The sequence below is a fragment of the Hoplias malabaricus genome, chromosome 8 (genome assembly GCF_029633855.1).
Source record: "Hoplias malabaricus isolate fHopMal1 chromosome 8, fHopMal1.hap1, whole genome shotgun sequence".
In the NCBI taxonomy this organism is placed as follows: Eukaryota; Metazoa; Chordata; class Actinopteri; order Characiformes; family Erythrinidae; genus Hoplias; species Hoplias malabaricus.
Genome location: NC_089807.1, coordinates 35,462,456 through 35,489,984, shown reverse-complemented (window position 1 = coordinate 35,489,984; position 27,529 = coordinate 35,462,456). Strand labels below are relative to the sequence as shown.

General features: G+C 39.3%; 1 protein-coding gene across 2 annotated transcripts in view; it reads right to left on the bottom strand.

Annotated features, from left to right (window-relative positions):
* ldb3a (LIM domain binding 3a) overlaps positions 1-27,529 on the bottom strand; it is a 66,185-nt gene extending 38,656 nt beyond the window's left edge. For both annotated transcript variants that reach the window (XM_066679703.1, XM_066679704.1), the window contains exons 1-2: positions 27,397-27,529; positions 19,558-19,755 (exon numbers count right to left, since the gene is read on the bottom strand). In XM_066679703.1, the coding sequence (XP_066535800.1) occupies positions 19,558-19,653 (96 nt within the window). In that variant the 5' untranslated portion in view covers positions 19,654-19,755; positions 27,397-27,529. The remainder of the gene's footprint in view (positions 1-19,557; positions 19,756-27,396) is intronic.

Here is a 27,529-nt window from a genome sequence, read left to right as displayed (position 1 = left end):
TCAGCTGTGTATTTTGGGATACACATCACATTCTTGGCCAAGCCAAGTGTGTGCGTCAAAAGTAGAAGTGACAAGGCTGCAGTCTCTACAGGAAGCTAAACAGACAACAGTACAAAATATCTACATATCACCCATATGGTTCCTATTAGTTTTCCAGCACTCCCATAGAGACCTATAATATTAGTTCTGTCATAGAAAATAGAACAGTAGCTTGGAAATGATCATTAGTCATTGGTTATTTAAAGCATAACTTGACCATGTATGGTCCCTATAATAAACACAAACATCCATACACAACAGCTGTATTTAACATCCATGCTCAGCATAAGTTTGCCATAACCAGTACCGACCCACACCAGGTTGAATCATGTGTCTTGTTATTGTTGTCCTAATTAGTGTAAACCACTGATAGAGCACTTCATATCCACTTGCAGATGCTGGCACTGTTCACTGTTCACTGGCTTTCCCCTCACTATTAATGACCCTGATCATGTTCAAGCCCACCACTCATGATCTTTCTATAACTACCCTCTGAGGTCTAAGGATGGATTAGCTGTTGGAACAACTTCACAAATACTTTAAGACTGTATCATACACTCACTTAGGTGCAGGCCTGTCAAAATAAACCATGATCATTTAATGGAGGGTGGGATTAATTGAATATTCCTCTGGATTAACTTGTCTCTGGTTCAGTCTGGTGACTGGTTCAATCATCTTTGGAATGTCAAGTCTGTGTAGATTGGCTGGGAGAGAAGCAGAAATATTTAGAGTGCTATTTTCTGTCATTCTGTTTAGAGCAGGTTTAAAGCTAGATCTGCTTGTCCTGATTTGTAGGTGGGTACCTTTCCAGGACGACAGCTGAACTCTCAAAATTTTTTGCATGAATCATTATTTTTACATTAAATTACGGCCAAAAATTGAGAACCAAAAAGCAGAATACATAATCGAGAAATTAAATTTTGAAAAGGAGAAGACTGTTATTAATATTGTGAGTTTTAAAAATAGGTTTGTAAACAGAATATATTTAATATTGAATCATTTATTTTGTATTTTGCACTTTTCGTTGCACTTCTTCTCAGTTACGCTCCTCTCAGTCTCAAAACCTTGCTTTGGGTTTTGTGGTCTTGCTTTCAGTTCGAAAAGCTTCTTGCTTCTGAGCTCTGGCCCTGTTTTAATGGAAGGTCTGGATCTTGTCAGTGATTGGCTGCTGGAAATAAAGCTTGCTCACCGAGTACATTGTATGCTCAACACTACGACAAAATACATATACATACACACGGTCCTCTATGGCGTCAAAATAGGTTCTAAAGTTCTGAGAACCAAAAAACAAAATGAATTCATAACCAATAAATTACATTTGGTGATTGAGAAAACTGTCATTAATGTTGAGAGTTATTAAAACAGGTTTGTAAACAGAATATTTCTGTATATAATTGTCTTACTGTCTCACATATGACAGTCTTGCTGTCACCTCCAGATGTTTCTCGCTTTTGGGGGGTGGGGGGTGGGAGGGCTGGGGTAGACAGCCCCTGTGTAATGGCAGAACCACCACTATACACACACCACACACACACACACACACACACACACACACACACACACATATACATACAGAGTACCCTTCCCACCTCCGCTGTCTAACACAAACAACACCCAAAAAGTACCAGGGAGTGCTGAATATACTTGGTGAGTGGAGCTCATCTCCAGCAGCCAATGGCTGACTAGATCCCGCCCTCCCTTTAAAACAGGGCCAGAGCTCCAGAACTGAATGCGAGACAGAGACACGTAACTGAGGAGAAGCGCAATGAAAAGTTAAAATACAAAACAAAAAATGAAATACTGTACAATCAGTTTACAAACCTGTTTTTAAAACTCTCTTTATTAATAACAGTCCTCTCTTTTAGAAATTGAATTTCTCGGTTAAGGATTCTACTTTTTGGTTCTCAACATTTTTGGCCCTATATTGATGCCATATATTACAGTGAAGAGAAGACTTAACAGAGAATCTTCCGTACTGTAAATTCCAGCCTCCATACTGTAAATGTCATCTCTATTTTTCACATGTGCCTGTGGGAGACTGCTGACATCTCTGTAAAGGTTACTGTGGTGACATTAGAGGTGATGGCAGAGCTGCTTTCTGGCTGATGACTCAATGTTTCGAAGGAACCTTCTTTGGAAACCTGTGAGTGACCTCTGCCCTCTGACCATTAGCTGCATAGTGCGAGATCTTTAGCTGTGTGGTCAGCTAAACGTCCCATAAGCCTCATCACAGTCATCCAATCCGTACACGCCACATTCCATTTAATGTTAAATGATAGTGTAGAACTACAAGAATTTTAGAAACCATATCCTTTACCTAATTTCTTGCCCTGATCTCCAGTATTAATGTTGTCTGATGCTAAAAACATTCATAGTTTGTGTTTTGTTACTGTGCCTTTAAGGCTAACAGTAGATGACATTTGTTCTGATTGCTTGCACTTAATTGAGCTGTATTCAAAATGCTGTCCATCCTGACACACTCGAGTTAATGGGCCGGACTATACTGCTGATGTGTCACTTTGTGTTGCTGTGTGAACAGAAAAAATTGCATTGAATCAGACATTTTTTTAGATTGGATTTGAGCCACTTTCATATTTGGTATTTAAATCCAATCCATTTTTAGCAATGCAACTCTGTCTTAACAGCTGGATCAGAATTCATGTGGCTTTATACATCAATCCATGGAGGTTGAGAATGATACCTTTAGACCAGTGGCGGATGCTGGTCTTTCAAGGAGGGGAAGCTCAATTTCGGCCTACATCATAAAATGTGTCGGTTTATTTATACGTAAATTCTACCCTCCGTTCCTTTTCAAGAAAATGATCTGTGACCCTGTCGTACCAACAAGGCGTCTTTTCCAGGGACTTGACTAGTGTCCTGTCAATGGCCAGCAGAGCTAGGCTGCTTAAACGGCCTTGGCCCATGTGAAGTGTGTCGCCTGTGTTCCCACAGATCTTTACACCAAAGGATCACTGATTCGCTCATTTCGCTGTCAGTCAAAAAGGGATTCAGCCTCAGACAGATCATCCAATCATCATGCAGAAGCTGAGCATCTGGGCCAGCCGAGGCCAGCCCACTGCCCCATAGAACCCCAGAGATGCTGAGTGTCCGATGGGCGGGACAAAGCCCAGCATTTATCCAATGACTCGTCTCGTTTCGCTGCACTTCGCTGCTTCGCTATTGAACTCTGTGGACGCTCAGCGTCCTTACTGTTTAAATCACTGTGAAACTGCGGGAAAGCCGCGTCTTTACCAGTGATAAGAAGCTGATTCTGAACAAAAGTTGAGCACGTTGTAGTGCATATTTATTCAATGACATGTACACACAACAGTATATATTTGATCACTTATTTTTTTACATTTTAGGGGAAGCTGAGCTTCCCTTGCAGTCTTAGAGCAATCGCCACTGCTTTAGACTCAGTTCTAAAGTATTTTCGCTATAATCTAAAGTGTTTAAGACATGGAAATGGACTGGTCAAATCATCCTTTATCAATTTTATATTGTTAATGTCTATATGAAAGCTGCTCAAATGTAGATTATGGAAATATTAAGCTTGTTTTGTCTGTGCTCAACTCTTTTTGGAGACCTCTTGTTTGTGAGAGACCTGGCAATTTTGCATTTAGAGTGAAAGAAACATTCACACACCTGGCCAATGCATAACCACCAACTTCGGAAATTAATTTATATTTAAGTATTTAATGTATCTTTACACTTATATAGCGCCTTTCTAGACACCCAAGGACGCTTTACAATCCACACTGCTCAGAACGCTCAGAACACTCAATCCACACACTGGCGAGAAGCGGCAGCCAAACGCGCACAGCATACTCTCAACCAGGAACGACCGTCCACCTGGAGGACTGAATCGGGCACTAGGATTTCACCCAGGATAGAGCGCCAATCCATATCTAGGCTCACACACATTCACTCACAAATACAGACATTCATTCACATACACACTCATTCACTCACACACCAGGACAGTTATTAGAAAAGCCATGTATGTATTTATATAGAAATCATTAAAAATAAATAAATAAAGGTAGTTTTGTGATACAACCCTGCACAGTAAACACAAATACAGTTCCTTCATTTAAAAAAAGAATGCATTACAGATGGAACAGACAGACCTTTTCATCTGGTCAGTGAGAATGTGGCCCGTCCACACGAATCCAGATACTTTTTAAAACGAAGGGATTTTGTCCTCGCGTCCACTCAGAACACCATTGTCAGTGTCGTTGTGTATATGGCCAAAATACATCTTTTCAGAAACACCGATGTCAAACAATGTGCTTGTCTCTGCCTGAAATTCACCTCACTCCCTATATTGTGAATTCCATAAGTAATAAAACTACAACTTATACATGCAGATAGCACCAGATTTCAGATACTCACATACAGTTAAATATAAAATGATGTTGTATTAAAAATATATATTGCACTATTAAGATCTAGATTCAGTAATTTCATGCCTTGTGTAGTGCACCACATAGAGAATATGGAGTGATTAAGATCAAACATCTGTGTTTCTCTCGTGTTTTGATGTATTTAATAGATACTATGTCCCCCTTTTGGTCTGGCATGATAATGCAACCATTTCGTCTCATTGGGGATATTTTCAAAGACAGAGGTTGGAAATTTTCTTTTCTTAAAGACATCAGGATCTGGTCACATTTTATAGACAGAATGAAAAGCAAAACAAAAAACATTTTATCACAAAATCAGATTTGGGCCACTTTTACCTGCTGTTTGAATGTAGGCTAGAAGCCCATCCACCTGGGCCCACTGTTATTTGTCTAAGTGCTAATAATCAGACAAAGGCTTTAACCACTGTTTCATTTCAACAGTGTCTTGTATACACTTATAGTTGTGTTTTGTGTCTGGTTTAGCAAAGCTAACAGGGAGAGGAAAAGGACAGGAGCACGGGAAAACAAAAGCTTTGAGAGGGTGAGGGGAGGATTACCAGGACTCTCCACTCTCAGCTCATTCCAATTGATGCCTGGGTGAATGGGTGGCTGATATGCCAGCTCAAATCTCCTGTTCGCTCACAAACACACACAAAAGGCCTGCTCTGTAGGTCACAAAAAAGCAGAGAGCGAGAAAGTGGGGCACTGAGAAAGATGGAGGAGATACAGATAAATGGACAATAGCTCAGAAGACAGAGGTTGGGAGTGGGGACTGGAATAGTTGTTGACATTTGCCACTGCATTAGTAACACCTATACTTGTAGAGTATGAAGAGCTGAATAAAAACACATGGGCTACTGCTAGTACTAGCATTTGATAATAACGCATTTGAGGTTTTCAAGAAAAAAACAGACTAACATAAGGCATTATACAACACAGTGCATTTTGTGTATACATTATCCGCTAGGCTACATCATTTGTACACTACTTTGCACTGTTTGAGTGCATTGAAAATTGTTCACTGTTAACAAATGGCCCAGTACTCTCAATTTTCTAGTGGTGTCTAAAACTAAGCTATTATTTAAATGGCCCCCTATTTACATTTTAAAGCACTATTGAGTACATCAGCCATTTTTTTTATTGTAAAGTGCATTCAAGTGTGATTTTGAGGGCACTATAACCTCCCATAATGCAGTGGTAATTTATAGTATACATCGGAGCTCACTATATGAGCTTCAAAGTTTCTTTGCTACTAAGCAATGGACAGTGGAATTGTCTGAATTCACTACTGTTTTTAACACTACTTAGTGAACTAAATAGTGTTTCGCTAAATTGCACAATACTAATGAAAGAATAATGAATCATATTGAACACAAGGTAAAAATATGGTCTCCGGTGTTAATCACCATCATAATGCATAATCTTGTTAGTTTTTTTCTACATCATGTTATTCAGCCAGTATATATTTCCTCAGAAATAATGTTTTATGTTTGTGCTGTTGGTATCTGTAAAGAAAAGAGGCACACAGATATTCTCATCAGTAAATCTAAAAGGAAACTGGCCTGTCTCTGCTGCTCTTTGAGGTAAATATTCCATCTTGGAGATGGTATGCTACAACAACCGTTAGACAACTATGTTTGTGAAAAGAATAAATACATTCTGTAGAAGGTAATTTTGTCCACTCAATGCAGAAATTTTAAGTAGGGTCAAATATGAACAAATAAAACAATTGTGATAGATCATGATTAAATACCCAAAATTACGTGATTAATCATTTTACATGTTTTACAGCCCTAGTAAAAACATTTATGCCTAATAACTACTTCATTTATCAGTGTATTTACACATTAATGTGTGTATCTGGAGAGCCTACCAAACCGTGAAATAAAACAATATAGTCCTTTTTCTGACTTCAGATTCTGAAGTCTCAGCATCTGACGTAGGAAGTGGAGAATTTTTCAAAGTTTTCTCACCTGGACAGAAAAACAGTCTGTCCAGATGAGAAAACTTTGAAAAATTCTCCACTTCCTACGTCAGATGCTGAGACTTCAGAATTGCCCCTCCTCCTTGTTTGGGTCTCTCCAATCACAGCGCTGGACCCACATTTATGCAAGAGCAAATAATCAAGGATAAACAGAGAAATAACTAACACAGCAAACATGAGGGGGGAAAATGAGCACCGATTAAATACGGCAAAAACAACAACACAGAAGAAAGAGAACCAAGCGAAAATGACTAAAAACCAGACCATATTCTCCTCACTCCTGGGCTCTCTCACTGAACTGAGCTGTGACTCATTGTCATTTAAAAGAACAGGCGCTGAAACCTGTCGTTCTGAACATGACTATTTAAACGTGGGGAGAATGATGTTGTGGTGCTTGATTTTTTTTAACCAAAGCATGTCAAAGGCTTTTCATTAAGACTTTGGTTAACTTGTTTGAAAGGTGTATAAATTGTCCCCAAATAATAAGTAATTTCCATTATTTTTTTTTACACATAAAAAGCTTGTCTCGTATCTAGTGTTGCATTTCCACTGTATGGGTCCGGCTCTACTTGACTTGACTCAGCACGGCTCAGCTTGCTTAAAGCCTGTTGCTTTTCCACTAGCACAGCTCCCCCGCAAAATGGAGCCAGTGACGTCACAAATCCCAGTCTCTAACAGGAATCACGGGCTTTGAAAACCACAAAAATGACAGGGGTAAATTTTGGCCTGTTTACTCAGTGTATTCGTGTGTTGTATTTGCTTTTTGGACTGAACACGGCTCAACACCCCAGATCTCACAGATCAGTCTTCCTTGTTACGCATTCAGCTTTCAGCATTCAGCTTTTCTACCATAGGCCCAAGGAGCATATAAACATCTTCAAAACATCTCGAGGTAAAGTTCCAGGGACCATATTGAAAAAGTGAAAGTGCAGACCCGAGTCGTGTAGGTTCCATGCAGGGGAAAAGCGCAATAGCTAATGTGAAAGATGAAGAACGATTTTGTTTCAGTTGAATTACTTGCATTGGGTTACAAGCTTTCAGTTGTATACCCATTATACCCACTAGGTTACAAGCTTCTAATTGATCCATGACAGCCACCACAGCTGGGATGGAGTTGCTGGTATATATAACCTACATAGTCTCTCCAATAGTGCTGACCTGACCTTCAACAGTATGCTAAAAACAGTCCTGCCTGTCAGCACACTCAGCTAATGGCAGTCATGGTACAGACCAGGCAAGGGGACTGCAGATGTGTTGATATGCGGGTGGTCTGTCCAGTAGAGGCAAATATAAGTAGCATGTTATCTGGTGGGTAGCTGGAAGAGCTAGGAATGCACAGCATAGTTTAAAGCTTTTACAAGAGTAGAAGGCTATAGGAGTTGAGACAAAATCATAACTGGGTAACAATTAAGGCTTTGTATACTAAATATTATATATATATATATATATATATATATATATATATATATATATATATATATATATATATTGGGATTTGATTTTATGTCATTAATCAGTGCCATACAAGACAAGCCATACAGAACATTGTAGATTCCTCTCTAATGGTTCTTAACATGCTGAAAATATTAAAACTTTATTTTAATATTTATTAGGTGCACAAATAAATTATAAAACATTTTGTGTTGCAATTCTAATTTAAATTCATCCTTTTATGGCAACTATTGTGTAGTATTTAAAAAGAGTAAATGTTCATTCATTCATTATCTGTAACCGCTTATCCAGTTCAGGGTCACTAACAGGAATCACTGGGTGCAAGGCAGTAATACACCCTGGAGGGGGTGCCAGTCCTTCACAGGGTGACACATACACACACATTCACACCTACGGACACTTTTGAGTCGCTAATCCACCTACCAACGTGTGTTTTTGGACTGTGGGAGGAAACCGGAGCACCCCGAGGAAACCCACGCGGACACGGGGAGAACACACCAACTCCTCACAGACAGTCACCCGGAGCGGGAATCTAACCCACAACCTCCAGTTCCATGGAGCTGTGTGACTGCAACACTACCTGCTGCACCACCGTGCCGCCCTAGAGCAAATGTTACTGTATTTAAAACAAAACCTAAAATAAATTTTAATACGCTACGCTCATGATTGCTAACATAAAATAATCTGCACCAATATTCACTTGTACTTTTGGATACAATATTATCTTTAAGAACAGAACAAATTCATGTCCATGTTTTGGTTGCAAAATATCTTAAAATTGTCATTTTTAATACTACAAAACCAAAAATGTGAATGTGAATTTTCAATTACAATTATACATTACACAAACAAACAAATAAATAAACAAACCTTTAAAAACCTATTTGTACACCTAATACATAATAGGATTCATTCTCACTTCATTATGAATTGGCAGCCATTTGTTTCCATTATATTCTGTGTGTGTTAATGGTTGTGATGTCATAAACATGAATGATGAATGAAAAAAAAGACTGTTTCTGGAGATTAGTTTATACATCCACTCTCTATGGAGTTGACTGAAAATTAAAAAATATGTTTTAAACTTCAGATCCATTTTGTTTACATAATACAACAAAGAAAACCGAAAGAATGGGAAGAATAACTCATTCATTATAGAATATGGATATATATGTGCGGATGTATTGATGAAATTACGGATGAACCAAGGGAAGGACAAACAAAAGGATGGATAGATGAACAGGCTTACTTAAGTTTCAAGCTTGTAGTCAGCCCTGAACACCATATAAGACAATACCAGTCATTGATGAAAGGATGTCAAAAAATATCTAAATGTCATTTTTTACATATTAAACCAGCACAGATTAATATGTACATGGGTTGGAAAATGAAACTGAAACACCTGTCATTTTAGTGTGGGAGGTCTCATGGCTAAATTGGACCAGCCTGGTGGCCAATCTTCATTAATTGCACATTGCACCAGTAAGAGCAGATTGTGAAGGGTTAATTAGCAGAGGGTAAGAGTACAGTTTTGCTCAAAATATTGCAATGCACACAACATTATGGGTGACATACCAGAGTTCAAAAGAGGACAAATTGTTGGTGCATGTCTTGCTGGCGCATCTGTGACCAAGACAGCAAGTCTTTGTGATGTATCGAGAGCTACGGTGTCCAGGGTAATTTCAGCATACCACCAAGAAGGACCAAACACATCCAACAGGATTAACTGTGGACGCAAGAGGAAGCTGTCTGAAAGGGATGTTTGGGTGCTGACCCGGATTGCATCCAAAAAACATAAAACCACGGCTGCCCAAATCACGGCAGAATTAAATGTGCACCTCAACTCTCCTGTTTCCACGAGAACTGTCCGTCGGGAGCTCCACAGGGTCAATATACACGGCCGGGCTGCTATAGCCAAACCTTTGGGCACTCATGCCAATGCCAAACGTTGGTTTCAATGGTGCAAGGAGCGCAAATCTGTATTGTTCTCTGATGAGTCCACCCTTACTGTTTTCCCCACATCTGGGAGAGTTACAGTGTGGAGAAGCCCCAAAGAAGCGTACCATCCAGACTGTTGCATGCCCAGAGAGAAGCATGGGGGTGGATCAGTGATGGTTTGGGCTGCCATATCATGGCATTCCCTTTGCCCCAATACTTGTGCTAGATGGACGCGTCACTGCCAAGGACTACCAAACCATTCTGGAGGACCATGTGCATCCAATGGTTTAAACATTGTATCCTGAAGGCGGTGCCGTGTATCAGGATGACAATGCACCAGTACACACAGCAAGACTGGTGAAAGATTGGTTTGATGAACATGAAAGTGAAGTTGAACATCTCCCATGGTCTGCACAGTCACCAGATCTAAATATTATTGAGCCACTTTGGGGTGTTTTGGAGGAGCGAGTCAGGAAACGTTTTCCTCCATCAGCATCACGTAGAGACCTGGCCACTATCGTGCAAGAAGAATGGCTTAAAATCCCTCTGACCAATGTGCAGGACTTGTATATGTCATTCCCAAGATGAATTGACGCTGTATTGGCCGCAAAAGGAGGCCCTACATCATACTAATAAATTATTGTGGTCTAAAACTAGGTGTTTCAGTTTCATTGTCCAACCCCTGTATACACTATTTTAAATGAAGATTTGGGTTTAGTAAAATACATTAAGTTCCATTTTGTTCCATCAGCATCAACTGCTGCTTGGAAAAAATATAATGCAGAGATAAGAGGCCAAGAATAGCAATAAGAGTGATCAAATTAACTCTAAAATCTAAACAGATAAAGTATGTAGTCTATTTTCACTCTAGCCATTGGTGCTCCTCTATTCCACAGTCGTATCAGGGCTATATGAAATGTCAAAAAGTAGAGAGCAGAATTCTTGAGACATGAGAGAAATTAACACCACCATTTATGCTCTCATGACCAACACAAAGTTCACTAAACTTAAAAAAATAAAAAATAAAATCCTCACATAATCGATGTAACTCTGTAATTTTAGCCTAGTCTTCAGCTCATGGTTATTAATGGCAACACTCCAATGCACTCAGTTTGAATTATAAGCATTAGATCACTTAACACCTGTTTAATATGTGCCCTTGTGCAAAGGATGATGGAATGGTATGTGTGAAAAACAATTTAGCACCTTTAGCTCAAGCCATGTGTGCCATTTAACACACACACACACACACAAATATATTGGGGCTGGGCAAAAACCTTGTATCTCCAAATAGCACCTTTACAAGGGAACAAGGCCCTTTCCTTACTTTAACATGTCTATGTACAGTAATTTTAGAACTTTGCTATAGTCCAGCCATTATGAAATCGATCAGATCAAACCTTATACCAATAATTAGAAACCTTATAATTAGAAACATAACCCTGGATGAGAATGACAATCACTGGTCAGACAATCCTGTGCAGTAATTTGATATCCATCACCCAAGAAGAGTGATTCACTACAGTAAAAACTATGTACGCTAAAAGTCTACCACTTTATACAATCAATGCCGTATGCAAAAGCTTGGACAGCACTGATTAAATTGCAGCTTTGTTCATTTCTACATTAAGGAGTTCTCCACATCCTCTACAGAGAAGAAACTCATATACAGTTTGATGTACTTTAATTTGCTTTAGTAAATGTAGTTTAATTTGTTGTTTATTTGCTAACCTTTGTTTAAACAAAATGGTCTGTGCAATATTTAATGTAAACAAATTAATTAAAATGTGAAAAAAACCCTCAGAGTATTTTTAACCAGAATATTTCAATACAATTATTTTTAATAGGTTAAGCACTAATATGGGATTTAAAGTGTATCATACTTATTTTTGCATAAAAAATGTAGTGATCAGTTGAAATTAGACTTAATTAGGGCAGAGATACAATCTAAAATAATTAGAGGAAACTGTGATATAATTGGAGCGGCACAGTGGCGCAGCAGGTAGTATCACAGTCACACAGCTCCAGGGACCTGGAGGTTGTGGGTTCGATTCCCGCTCCGGGTGACTGTCCTGTGAGGAGTTGGTGTGTTCTCCCTGTGTCCGTGTGGGTTTCCTCCCACAGTCCAAAAATACACGTTGGTAGGTAGATTGGCGACTCAAAAGTGTCCGTAGGTGTGAGTGTGTGAGTGAAAATGTGTGTGTTGCCCTGTGAAGGACTGGCGCCCCCTCCAGGGTGTATTCCCGCCTTGCGCCCACTGATTCCAGGCTCTGGACCCACCGCCACCCTGAACTGAATAAGGGTTACAGACAATGAATGAATGTAATATAATCTACTGTCTCTCACATTTGAACCAGACATCGTTTGCCTCAACATTATTTAGCCATATTTACGGTCAATCCTGCATTCTTGCCTAGGAATATACATGTGCCTACTAGGTTTAGCAAATATGACAATAATATAATATACCGACATATTGGATAAAAGTTACCAGTATTTGAAAATCATGGCAGTAAACGAAAATAATAATATGACAAATTTCTGTTCCATGTCTTTCTTGTAAACTACAGTGAGGGACATTCCTGCAAGACAAGAACCCCTACAATAGAAATGCTCTTCTCGTTTATATTGGCTCACCATAAGACAGGAACATCCAAAACATATGTTTTGTCTACACTATTCTGAGATGTTACGCACAGATAGGGAAAGCAGAAAAAAAGCTATACAAGCGAAGCCCCAGTAAACCTAGATCTGCCCTCTCCACGAGCTACCCTGGTGTGAATTAAAACTCCCTATGCCCACTCTACAAGATACCTTGTTGTGTTTAAACCTAGCTTAGCTCGCTCCGCTCGCTTGGTACATGAACCCAACCCAGCAGTATTACCATATATTAATGCTGGAGGAATATGAGCGCAAATCAATATCACAATTAATTGTAATTCATTTTAACACAATTATAATTAATGAACGATTATTTTGTTTTTGTATTTTTGACCCTCATAGTTCAGTAACAAGGCTTGTATTGTAAATATGCTCCAGGATCCTGGAGTTGTGGGTTCAAGCCCCACTCCGGATGACTGTCTGTGAGGATTATGGTGTGTTCTCCCTGTGTCTGCAAGGGTTTCCTCTGGGTGCTCCAGTTTCCTACCATGATCCAAATACATACATTGGTAGGTGGACTGGCGATCCAGAAGTGTCCCTAAGTGTGAGTGTGTGAGTGAATGTGTGAGTGTGTGTCACCCTGTGAAGGACTGGCGCATCCTCCAGGGTGTGTTCCCGCCTAGCACCCTGTGATTCCGTGTAGGCTCCGGACACACTGCCACCCTGCACTGGATAAGCGATTACAGACAACGAATGAATGAACTGATTGTGGAACTGAAGATCAACTGAAGGGCTTGGAAGTAAAAGATGTGTAAATGTGTCAATATCGGGAGGGTGAAAGAGTTTGGGAACTACTCTGTTAGACCATTCAAAAGCAATCAAACACCTCTTTTCCCAATAACATCACACTTAAACCCACAAAAAAGTACATTTATATATTTAAAAAATAAATCACAGCTACAGTATTGATCTGAAAAATCACAATTATAGTTATTCTTTTTCAGGTCCACAACTTCCCAAATTGCCCCTTTGTGATCGAAGAGTCTTATCAAGAATCAGAATTACAGGCTTTTAAAGGCCTCAACTTGTGCCTGTTTCTGCACCTCTGTCTAGAACTACACAGCTGCATTTCAGTCATCAATTGTTAAGGAAAATCCTTCACTTTATTCCTAGATTACTGATACCTAGCAAACTGAATATTACACAAGCAGCATTAAAAAAAATAAAAAATACACTGCTTAACCTAGAATGGCAGCTATTTGCAAATATTACATATGATACACTTTTAATTTTCAAAAAAGGATTACATTACACAGGCATAAGAGTCAAAAGCAAAAGCTAGTTTTTTATTGATATATGGCTCCTCTTTGTTCCCTGTATGATCTCATGAACAACTCGCAATTATAAAATACAATAAATACATCCAAATACAGCAGTCAGGGACCTGGAGGTTGTGGGTTCGATTCCCGCTCCGGGTGACTGTCTGTGAGGAGTTGGTGTGTTCTCCCCGTGTCCGCGTGGGTTTCCTCCGGGTGCTCCGATTTCCTCCCCACAGTCCAAAAACACACGTTGGTAGGTGGATTGGCGACTTTGGCGACTCTAAAGTGTCCGTGGGTGTGAGTGAATGTGTGAGTGTGTGTGTTGCCCTGTGAAGGACTGGCGCCCCCTCCCAATGATTGCACCCAATGATTCCAGGTAGGCTCTGGGCCCACCGCAACCCTGAACTGGATAAGCGCTTACAGATAATGAATGAATTAATGAACATCCAAATACAACTTAAAACACTGTCAGTGATAACTATTCTCACGGGCAGTCCAGTGTTATTCCTCATTCAAATAGCAGCTGGGTTTGAAACACTCCTTCACTTTTATTTCTTACTTTAGTATGAGTGGGTAGGGCTCAACTGCTGAATGCTGAAAAGGTCACAACTTATGTATCCTTTCCAATTGTCTATGTTCTTAACTTTAGGTGATATATGCCAAAAACAGTCGAGTTTTTTCTGCCCGTTTTAATTTATATTCTATTATCACTGATTCAATGAATGCAAATGATGGCCTTCTAACTGTATACAGTTCAGTATTATGCCTCATTGAAAAAAAGAAGTTTGTTTTCTATTCTCTTTTGAAACTACAAGAGAGAGCATCAAAACATATGCCCTTGAGTGGCTTATTTTGTGTTAAAGAACCATCCCAGCTGTGGATAAAACTCACAGCGTCTGTAAATCAGCACTTGACTATTCGTGGCTTATGAGATTGCTGGGCTCCAAACATATTTGCTTTTATCAGCAGTTCCTTTTCATTCAAATCACAGAGGTATTTATATCTGTCATCTGCTGCTCTCAATTATAAGTGGGCTGCATGCTAATGCTTTCAATGTGCCATGTGTTTCTTGTTTTACTGTTGTCTGCCATCAAATATCTTTATTTCAAAAGGCCTTGATATTCAATAGTGAGCTGACTTACACAAAGATCCCAGTGAAAATATGAATTACCAACCCAAAAGAGCACAGGGCTAATACCACTCACGTTCTAACTGAAATTCATATTTTTGCTCACTCAGAAATAAGACACGGTACATTAAAAAATAATAAATGTAGGTTTTCTGCAGGTTTGCACAAGAGCATTCTGTAAATCACCTTGTTTCCCCAGAGTCTTATTTTCTATTTGAGGTGATTATTTATACCAAAACAGTCATTCACACCAGATAAACAGGCTGTTTTCATCCCTGTTACTTTATGCCTGAGGCACTGCTATTCTTACTGGCTGCCCAGAATTATGCCTCATTTAAAAAGCAGTTGAGGTAAAAATAGGTGAATAGGAGGGGCTTAACTGCTATGGGATATGTAAAAGCTTTAGTTTTGTTTTAACCAATTTATTCTTGTTAAATTTATATTCTTAGTAACAACATGTATTTTCACATTATATAATTTTATATTAGCAACACTGACCTTAATAAGCCTGAGTTATAATGAGGCCACACTGGGTGCCCAGTGTTTATAATGGACTGAAATGAACTAAAGTATTTAGTCATGCACTGCACATTGTTTTTTCATTGTTCAATGTGCTTCTTTCTGGGGTAAACCCAAGTATCTTCAAATACACTCAACCCTGCACATTACATAGTATCCATATCACAGCTTACAGCAGATATGAATGTCTGTGTTACATCAAATTAACATTCTGTATGTTTCCTGTAGTGTAACCTGATGTGTAGAGTGTAGTGTAGAGTGTAACCTGATGATGTGGAATGGTTCTGCCATGTCCCAAAGAAATCTACATGGCTTGTCTAAGTTAGACTTTTTCAAGAATCCTGAGAATCTTAATGACAATTAATATTGAACATGTTCATTAGCTTTAGCATTACTTGATCATAACCGACAGTGAGAGCCTTGATCTAAAGCCACCTGCACACGCAAACTTCCTTCTGTCTCATTCACACCTGGTGTTAGCAGGAGCACACCCCCTGGACGTAGCTGAAATTGTGATTATTCTGAGATATTTTTAGAGGAACACCCCCCTCTGGGCTCTCCGGCGCCTTGAGCTGAGGGGAACTTGGGCTCTCACCTGTCACTGCAGTGACTGACTAGGCCTTCTGCTACTGGGCTTTTACTGCAGGGGGAAAGCCTTCAAGCCTCTGCCCTGACTCACACAGCTGCTTTTAGCCATGCTTACTAATGACCACAGGCACACACTAAAGCCGGATAATGAGCTCTAATAAAAAGTAAATAGATTAAAATGGACAGAAATCAAAGCTACACAACATTACATAAGTTCTGTCATGATATACATACATATAAAACACTCATCAGAGCTTTGACTGGCCAGGGTGCTTATAGCACACACTACCAATGTGACTGGTCATTTATGACATATGAGTAGACAAATGAAATATATTTTGCAGACATCATTTAAAGACAAACCTATTATGATGTGAAAACAAACAAACACATACATACATACAAAAGCAATTATATAAATACAAAGAGTGTAACAATACACCCACAATACAGCCCATAATTGGACCAGATATCCAATACTGATCTGGTATGATTCACTTCAACTTGTTACACAACTTAATATCAAGCCTACAATTGGGAGGCAGGAAGAGAAAGAGTAGTTAGTAGATTTATGTTGGTTGGGTGCCGTTAGAAAATGCCATTAGACCTCAGAAGGTTATTGTGTGTCTAATACATGTGCATTGTGTAGATACTGCACATGGAATATATGCATAATTAACATTCTGAAGTCTAATGGCATTTTCCGATTCTTGGACATTATCTTAAATTCACTTTTAAACGCAGTTGATAAAAATTTGTTTTTTTTTTTAAACACACATCATCAATGGTGAAAGGCAGATGATGTGTATCTGATATATGCCAGGTACACTTCATAGCTTATAAGTCTATAACTTAAATTTATGCATATAAAGCAACTTTGAGTATCCTGAGGAGCGCTATATAAATAAAATGTATAATAATAATAATAATTATTATTATTATTATTATAAGTGTACATTCATTCACTTATTTTCTGTAGCGTCTTTATTGTGTCCAGAGCCTGTCTGAAATCACTGGATGCAAGGCAGAACATAGACAGTCCTGAACAGGGCACAACACACTCACATGCCCACGCACACACACTCACACCTGTGCACATATTTGAGTATCCAATCCACATACCAACATGTGATTTTGGACCGTGGGAGGAAATCGGAGCACCCAGAGGAGACCCGCACACACACAAGGAGAACACATCAAACTCCTCACAGAGAGTGACCTGAGGCAGGGTTTGAACTCAAAAACCCCAGGACCCAGGAGGTGTGTGACCGACACTACTGTCGGTTCTGTGCTGAATTATCACAAAGATATTAATAAAGATGTTGACAAGCTTCGAATAAGTCAGGTTTTCAGATTTTTTACGGCGCCATATTTGAGTAATGTGTACATATCATACACCAATCGAAAGGGCAGACTCTCAGGATCATGAGGATATACGCTAAAATGTAGGACTAAGAAATTAAAGCCAAAAAAATAAGATATTCCAAATATCAGATTTTCCTCAGATTTCTTCCTCATCAATGACAAAACCGCTGATTCTCGAAGCCTGAAGAGTCCACAAGGCCACAACACACCATAACTAAGGGTTTTTACTGTTTGGTGAGGGGTGAATGGCCACTTGGTGAGGGACAGGAGACTAGTTTCTCATAGAAAGTAAAGAAAAACACTAAGATGTTGACATTAGGTCTCGACAAGATATATACACTGTATTTTTGAAGCAAAAGTAATCATTTTCCTTATGGAGAGCTTGGGGTCTAAAGAGACACATGGAAAGGCCATCTGTCCACTGTCTGCTCCAGCTCCAATAACTTCAAATCAGTAGGAGGTATCAAGTCCAAATTTGACCTGATGAAAGTAAACCCCTGGAGAAACAATTTTAAAAAGAAAAGTAATGTAAAAGTAATGGGACTCATGAACTCTTCAGTTTATAGTCACTAACATTTTTTTTTTACAAAAATAAGACAAGCGCCTACAATTTTTTGTGGTTTTCATAATCTTTTGACCACTTCATATATATTTCAGGACCTCTAAATGGTTTCTATTACAAATTTGAAGGGTTTTCTGTAAAAATAAATCATGATAATGCCTCTAGTTTATTCATTGCCTGAGAAATGGGAATACCGGCTTTACATATCAGCCATCGGCCACTACTGCTGTCTAAAAATTGGCATCGGCCATCAAAAAACCCATATCGGTCGATCATTGGTCATGTGGTCACATTTATAGACTCCAGAGGGTTAACATGTCCATTCCCCACAATGATGTCATGACACTGTCAAACCAGTAGTAAATACTCTACAGCTCTGACGGCTTCTTTCCATGCAGCACAAATGGCACAATCCCTTTAGGTGCCAGTCCACAAAAGGGTGTTTACGTCACTAGAGAATGACACAGGTGGTGGCCGAGCATACGCACGTTGTTACTGAGCACATGGTATGTTAGTGGGGTGACAGAATGGGACTGCATCATTGCCAGTGGAACAAATCCAACCTACACTGTTTGCCCCCCTTATCTCTTTACACACGTCTATCTTTCAGGACCCAACCTGTCAATCCAGTAGTGAGCTTTTCTTTACCACAAGAAACCACAGTGCACACACTGTCATAGGTCAAGAAAACAGAAGAAAGTACTAAACAGTTCCAGTAAAAAGCCCACACCTGCTTCTGTCATAGTACTTCACCATAACAAACAGTTACATCTCTTAACTGTCTTGTAGCTTCTCTCCACTGTAATTCCATCAAACTCAAAGATGGGAATATAATATTTTTGTAACACTATGATCAAATTTTTAGTGTCTTGACAAATTCATTTGAGGATCCAGAGCACCTACCAACCAACAAATGGTGAAATAAAACAACCTGAGGACGTGGGAGGTAATTAGTCATTTTTTGTAGATAACAGAAACATCTGAGTGACCCCCCCCCCCTCATCTGAGCCTCTCCAATCACGGCACTGGACTTATGTTAACATGAGATGTAAAGACGAGGTTAATGCTTTATATTAGGCATGTCACAGAGGGATTATTAAGAGCCCTAGAGAACAGTGTTAATATGTGGTAAAAGGGGTATATGTCCCTCTTAAGGCCCAAAATAAAAGGATACTTAAACTAATAGAGTCTGATACTGGATCATTTTTAAGCTAGTAAACCACTACCATATTTCAGAGTAATTCTATTAACAAAAATATAGGCTACAAAAAAGAAAACATATGGGTCTATACACACAAGTTTTAGCAGAAATGGACAATGGCCTGATCTCAGCTAACTGACCACTATTTCTTAAAAGTATAAAACCAGGGCAAAAGTCAACCACGCACTTCATGGAATAGCATGTAGGTAAATGAATGAACCAGATAAAAACAAAACCAAACAGACACTCAACATCCTCTGCACCTGCTGCAAATCTTGCAATAGAAACTCCATAATTACTTTGCGGATATTTGAATGAGACACATAGTACTCTCATTCAAACTCGGGCCACACTCTGATCTATTTGAGCAGACTTAGAGTGTTAGTCTGAAGGGTTTGCAACAACCAGTGGTACAAACATAAGTACACCTGTAAGATTTTGTGGGCTTTCTTACCCGGGATATGGTGAGGGGCATGTTGAAATCCTTGCCTCCCTGCAAGCGGAAGCCCCATGGTGAAGGTCCGTTGAGCGTCACAGTGTAAGTACTCATTGTTCGAAAAAGCTTAGGTGGTTGTTCTTATTTGGTTTGTAAGTCTTCCTCCAAATGGATGGGAAAAATGGAGGTGGAAGTGCAGCAGGTGCCAAGTAGCCTCTGAAAGAAGAAAAAAGTGAAAAATGTATGAGAAAAAAATGTTAACAGCAATTTACGCACCAAAAAAAAAATATCAAAAGAGTAAATGACTATATGCAAAAATATATATCACAACAAATTTAGCCCAAATGATTGATGTACTATGTCTATACCTAAAGCAAAATAAAGAGCGCACTAGTTAGAAAAGAGCTGGAAAGAGGAAGAGAGTGCTTGCCTGCTCAGATGAGCTGGAGTGACAGCCTAAGAATAGCTGGCCTTCTGCAGAAAACGATAGCATTGTGGGGGGGGGGGCCTTATATGGTGTGTAAGGGGACACCCAGAATGCCAGGCCTCCCATGATTCACAAGGCTAATATAGCCTTCTCTTAGGCCAAGGGATGTTTCTAGACTACTTTCCGAGGGCACTTTATCAACAAAAGGGGCCTGCACTGTAGCCAGTGCAGAAAACAGGGTAACTGATGCTAGTGAATGAATTACATGATTTCTTTATTACAGTAAGCAAAACCTTTTAAAGTACACTATAATTCTGCAATATGATGCCCATGCAGTGTATCCAACCGAACAGAAAATGAATTCAACTCAACTCATAAGTTGCTGATAAATGCATGCAGTTCATAAATATGTATTGTGTCAGATTTGGAGGACTTTTTTTTTCTTTTGAAAAACGGAATACAGAATATTAAAAAAACATGTTTCATATGTGTAAAATCATCTGTAACTAATAAGCACTTCATATCTACACAAGCTATGTTAGCTCGGAATAAGCCTTTCATGTCCATGTAGACTGAGGCCTGCCTTTAGGCAGAAGCCGGAATATGCTGCACTGCTGTTACTATAGTAGCCCAGATTGGACAAACTGAACATTAGCTTTAGAAAGTGTCTTTTGTGTTTTTGGACAGAGAGAGAGAGAAAGGTGTGAATGAGGGGAACTTGACAGCCTCACCACTAGATCAAAATCGTTGTGATGCTTCACTGACCTGTATTATGAAGATCAGAACTTCTGTTGTAGACTACTCCAGGCTCAGCTCTACACAAACTGCTCTATGTAACACCCTAGATTTCAGGAGAGTGCTTGTAAAAATCAATCACACTCTGCAACAGTAGGGGGGGCCCAGGAGCAAAAATAATATATACTCCCCAGAGTTTCTTAAAGAAAAATCAACGCAAGGCAGAAAATATGAAACAAAATGCTACGGAAACACCACTAATAAAGAATGTATGCCATGTGTAATGGAGAATATCAGCACTAATGTCATGATGGGGTGCCTTGTACAAGTGCAGCAATAAAAGGGACTGTGGTTAAATGGTCTATGGTCAGGACTCCCTTCCTCTACCACATAAATAGATTGACCTGAAGAATGGCATGTGGTATCGGGCATCCCCCAATAAACTCACGCTGTCCTGTGCCAGAATGGACTCCACATGTTAAGCACTTTGAGTAAAATAGCAATTATTTTTCACTTTACACTGAACAGAATATCAGCAGAATCTATATTTTACATCAAGCAGCAAATAATCTTGGACCAAATGCATCAAAAGCTACAATATGTAAATCAGCTTATACCTTCAACAATACAAATAAGTATATACAGGCAATTGAAATAATTGTATTATATATATATATATATATATATAAACACGCTTGTTTGTAAATATGTTTTTAAATTATTTAAATGTTTATACTTTAATTTCCTTGTTTTATTTGGTCTCGTTAATGATAAAACAATCATTTTTCCAACACAATCAGCATTGGGAATATGAATTTAACAGCTATTAGTGTCATTATTTATAATTAAGCTGTTAATTGCAGTTATCACTGTCATTAAATATTTAAAATAAATATACACCAAAATGTGTAACCTTATCAAACTAGATCTCTGTCACATAAATTTGATTAATTACTAATCATTTCCTCCAAATGCTTCCATTATTAGACTTGTTGTTGCTGGTCATCCTTGCTGACCCTGGTAGATCAAGCTTATCTCAACCATTTTTTCTGGTCTGCCCCTGTTGTGTCACATCACCCACAGTGGTGTAGATATGCTGTTAATGATGCATGTATTATTACATACATCATAAAGCAATATAATAAAAAAATCCAGTCATAACGAATTACCTCTCTGTAAAAGCACATCTAAAATTGAGAGCTAGATCTTAAAGTTTTCCCCTCTTCCCCAAGGAACAGTAACAGGTTTCCAGAGATCTCTCAGAAGTGAGCCTCTGAATAATGCCTGTTCCGCTCTTTCTGTTCCCAGCGAATAGATAAGAGAAAGTGAATGTGTAGTCCCACAGCGCAGGCTGTGACATAGGGGAAAAGAATAATCATTTAAGGCCTGTCAGTTTGTCCTGCCTAATTTGGGAGACCTCCATTGAGTGGCTAAATTTAGACCACTTTGTCAATGGAAGAATGTGAAGTAATACTTGAGTGTTCGCTAATCGAGTTCCTATTACAATGGGATCACAGACGTGGTGGTGGTGGTGTATTTGAGTGTGTTGCGCTGGTATGAGAGGATCAGACACAGCAGTGCTACGTTTTCAAACACTGTGTCCACTCACTGTCCAAATCTACCTCATTGGTCCATCTTGTAGATGTAAAGTCAGGGACAGTAGCTCATCTTTTGCTGCACAATTTGTGTTGGTCACCCTCTAGTTCTTCATCACAGGACTCTGTCCCATAGTGACACTGAATGCCTGAAAAACTCTGGCAGTCCTGCTGTGTCTGATCCACTCATACTAACACAACAAACGCTAACACATCAACGCTGAGAATGATCCACCACCCAAAAAATACCTGCTCTGTGGGAGTCCTGACCATTGAAGAGCAGGATGAAATGGGGATAAGAAAGTATGTGGAGAAGCAGATGGACTAGTTTGTAATTGTAGAACTACAAAGTGCTCTGGTATGGTCAGTGGAGCTGATAAAATGGTCTATATGTGTAGATAGGTGTTCCTAATCCAGTACACAATCCCTACACTTTTGCCTGTATTCAGTACACAGAGGTCTATATATGTGCAATTAGTCCATCAACCCCTCCGACACTTACCTGCCTCATATCCATTGACTGAATTGGTTCCTTAGCTTTATGACATAAGAAATCCTGTCTGAATTCATCCATTTAGTCTTTGAAACACACACTGAATTTCCAAAGTGGAAATGCTTACCAAGGCTTATTTGGACAGAGGAAATTAAAAAAATATTAATCTAAACCTACATCAGGTAAAGCTTGGATGTGAAAGAAGCAACCACTTGACAGTTGGTGTTCACCTCTTGGCATGCTGAGCTGTCTTAGCAGAAGTTTGGGTAGATGATTCTGAGGTAGCATGTGCTAGGTTTTGACCCTGTCGGTTGACATTAGGTGGGTGGGGACAATTTTGTGGTCATTGACAATGGCTAAAATGGTGAAAAGGATTGTCTAAAAATCCATTTTAGAGAAAATGTACTTGACTGAATGTTATTAAAGTGTTTACACTTTAAATTCTAGTTTACACTTGGATTATAAGAAAATAGGATTAATAATATTAATAAACAGAGTGTATTGTGGAAAAATTGATCTATTCCTTTAAAACCCTTCACATGTTAAATATATACAGGGGGTCCTTGACTTACAACGTTGATCCGTTCCTACGTCGCGTCGTAAACCGATTTTCGGTGTAAGTCGGAACATACATACGTACTGTATGTAAATAACATACTGTAAGCACTTATCCTATCCTAACACCTATCCTCCTCGGTCCCGAGCCACGTAACCGTGTATCCTTCCGCCGCGCACACCAAACACGAAGTTCGCGTTACGACGTTAACGACGCAAAACCACTTAAGTTGAAACAAGGCTTTAAACAGTAAATGGGAGATGTGTCGTAACCACGAAACATCGTAACTTGGGACTGACGTAACCCGAGGACCTCCTGTATATACACACACACACACACACACACACACACAGGAGATCAAAATTAGACAACACACAATTTCCTAAATGTCAAGGTCATTGTGTAGTCCTATGTGAATTTACTCTACCGGGAGTAAAACAGCAGTAATTTAAGCTTATTTCAAGAGTTGTACATATTCTAAAGCACAGTATAAAAAACTTAAATGAGATAACTGACAAGGAACACCGATAAGTGTTCTGATAAGTAAATTGTTAAGTGTGAGGCCACGCGTGACGTTTTACCATTTCCGGGTCCAATCTCTCCTTTGGTCCCATCTCTTACGTTCATAAGGCATATGTTTATGGTTTGATTAAAGCTTAATATCAAAGTCAATTATGTTATCTTGCTTCAGGGGTTCCTTAAAATGAATAAATTAAAAAGTGAAATGAAGCAAACGTGACTTTGGCAGCACTGTTTACATATTCGCAGCTCATTCTGATCTGTGTGATCTGCCGGGCGAACTATGTGCTCTGCCTCTAGGAGAGAGAGATGCTGCAGCTCTATCTCTGGGAGACGATGAACCGCGGAGAGACAGACGTGCCTCCCATTGCTCCGTCTCTGGAGATGCCTCCCGCACTTGGTCAGTCCTGGTGTTCTAACGAGTTGGACATTATCTAACATGAAGTAGCTAAGATTTGTATTTCGCTAGATGGTCTGAAAAGTCACTAAATATAGCAGCAAAATCACTAACATGGCTATACCAGGCAGTGGTTTGGACCCAGATGTGACACAAGGTCGATAACAAGTGAATTAGCTGACAAACCCTATATAACTGGCAGCATAACTTTCCAGTTTTCACTGACTTTGCAAGATGGTGAGCCTTTCCAAAGTGACTGAAACCCTCCGGCAGCATCTGGTCCAGATGAAGGCCAAAGGGGTGACCCTATCTGCCATAGCAAGAGAAGTTGGTCGTTCCAAGTCTGTGATTTCTAGAAAATTGCATCTTTACAACATCACAAACTCATTCAAGTCCCCCATGAAGGCTGGTCACCCACGAAAGACAAATGCAAGTAAGGACAGTATAATGCTGAGAATCTCCATGGGTAATTGGTTCAACACTGCTGCTGGAATTGCTCGCCAGTTCAGCACTCAACAGGGTAAGGATCTGTCTCGTCTTACAGTGTCTCGACGTTTAAGAGTATTTCAACTGAAAGCCCACCCAGTGCAGTGACCAAACCTCTCATTAGCAGAAAGAATCAAAAAGCGACACTAAACTTTGCCGAGGAACATGTGTGGACAGAGGAGAAGTGGTCCAGAGTTCACTTTAGTGATAAAAGCAGGTTTCATTTATTTGGGTCTGATGGGAAACGTTATGTTTGTCGACAAACTGGGGTAAGACTTAACCCAAAGTGTGTAAAGAAGTCAGTGAAAGGTGGAGGAGGAAGTGTTTGGGGAATGCTTTTTGGACCTCTCATACAGCTACATGGCAGTGTGAATGCAAGTGTGTATCAGAACCTTCTTCAACAACATATGGTTCCTTCCTCGCTTTCATCACTCAATCAGCCAGCAATTTCCATGCAGGAAAATGCACCTTGTCACAGCAAAATAGGTAAAATGGTTCCTTGAAACTGAAAACACTGAAACGGCCAGCTGTGAGTCCTGATCTAAACCCAATAGGAAACCTCTGGAAAATCCTTGGTGACAAAGTTATGACCAAGAAACCCACAACAGTCATCGAACTGTGAAAGGGACTGGAAGAAGAGTTGACCAAAATCACATCAGAGCAGTGTGAGAGACTAGTGATGTCCGGTGGCCGCAGATGTGCTGAAGTCATTCAAAGCAACAGCCTGAACTGATTGGTGACTGTTGTAAATCCTTCTCTGTGCTACAGTCATTGCTGTTCTCTAATTATGATGAAGGTTTTATGTTAAAATACCTTGGTTATTTTGTAAAAAACATTCTACTGGCATGGTGTACCCCTTACAAAAAATCCTTTAAATGTTGACCAATGTAGATTACATTATTTCTTAAAAAAAGTGTTCATAAAAGTGTTGTCTAATTTTGATCTCCAGTTATATATATAAGTGCTATTATGTAAGCCTTGCTATTATCAGGTTATTATCAGCTAGTCAGCAGATTACACTTCTCTAGCGTGAGAATGTCTCTCTTTACATACACACACACACATACATACACACACATATACACCCGTTGACACACTAATCTCATTCAACACTAACACAAATGCCAGGACAAACACACAGAGCAGGATGATCACAGAGAGCACTGCAGGGTTTTTCTGTACTGTTTACTCTTTATCAATATATGGCCCTCACTGGCTAGGCTTACTATTTACCATGATCAAACCATAAGACTGTTCAGCATAAGTCAACTCGACTAAAGAAAATAAGTACTCCTAACATAACTGATCATTTACAGCACTGGACTTTTGTTTAAAATTATATAAAGTGGACATTTTCTCAATAATTTTTGTGGATCTCAGTGTTGTCCGTTGTATTTAACTGTGTGTTTGTTTATAAACGAATGAAATCACCAACATTTTAGACACTCTCTCTGCTATTTGTTTGAAAACAGTGGGTTTTTTTTTTTACTTGTTTTACATATTTAATATAGGTAAACATTTATATTTTATATTTTTAATTAAAAAACTGTTTTTGCTGAAAAGGTCATTGCACTTTAATGGTGACGTTCATGATTGTAGTAAAAAAAAAAATACACTTTTTATACAATTCCTCACCATTTGCTAGCTCTCCAAACGGTTCACGAAGCCAAGGTGTCAGTAAATAAACCCTCCAAACATTGAAAATCATGTAAAGAGATGACAATATTGCTTTGTTCCTGCTCCATACGCAGGTAATATTGACTTAGGAAGGCACCCACTCGACATTTTCTGGAAATTTTTCTGCAAAATGCATGAAAGTGGTTCAAAACTAAACAACTCAAGTTCAAACACACTAAGTGTGAGCATGGCAGCAAGGAGTTGGTCATAATGTTATGGTGGATCAGTGTATGTGTGTCATTTTTTAACTGATATGTTCTGGACATACGAGTTATGAACTTTAGAAATGAACTACAGATTCTAAAATATAATAATTAATTCCTACTTACAACAGATACAGCTAAATTAACACTCACAGGGCTGAATTACCTCGTTTGCTGTGCTTATATTGAAACTAAACGTTGATTGTTAATTCAACATTGAGGAATTTGCTCTATACTTTTAAAAATAAGAAGTATCTAGTGTTTATCTCACAATATTCTCAACTGCACCGGTTCAGTTGACTCCACATCTCACTCAGGCTGAAGACGCCTCATGATGCTGAAAAGCCCGTCCAGCATTCATTCATTTTATATGCTATTAAAGACTTAAAACTGAACTGTCCACAGCAGGTCCAGTTTGGTTCTAGACTCACCATACAACTGTGCTACATTATGTAACAGAACAAACCTTGAGAAACTGTGTTTGGCTACAAATGCTAGCAGAGAGCAGGTGCACCGTCGGTTGTTGAACAGACGGCGGGTGTTCACTGAGACTGAAATTGGCTTCTCATTACCCAGCTTCTCAATTCCACCTTAAATATATCTGTTACGGGATGTATATAAATCTCCATTTAAGGTGGAACGGAACATTTGGGTGAGAACCAGGCGAATAAGAAGGTAACTTCAGCCTCGTTTGTGTGTTCGCTGGTGTCTGTTGTACCACAAAAGTTTAGAAAGTACAGCTAGAAAGTAACGTTACTCATCACCGTACACTTCATGGCTGGTGTTTTTGTTGCGGTGAGGTGGCGGTGAGAAGCGCGGGTCTCTCTCGCGTTTTTCCCCGAGCCGAGGCGAAGTGAGCGGTGTCATTCAGCGGCGGACTGCCTGATCCTGATCCGATTCCC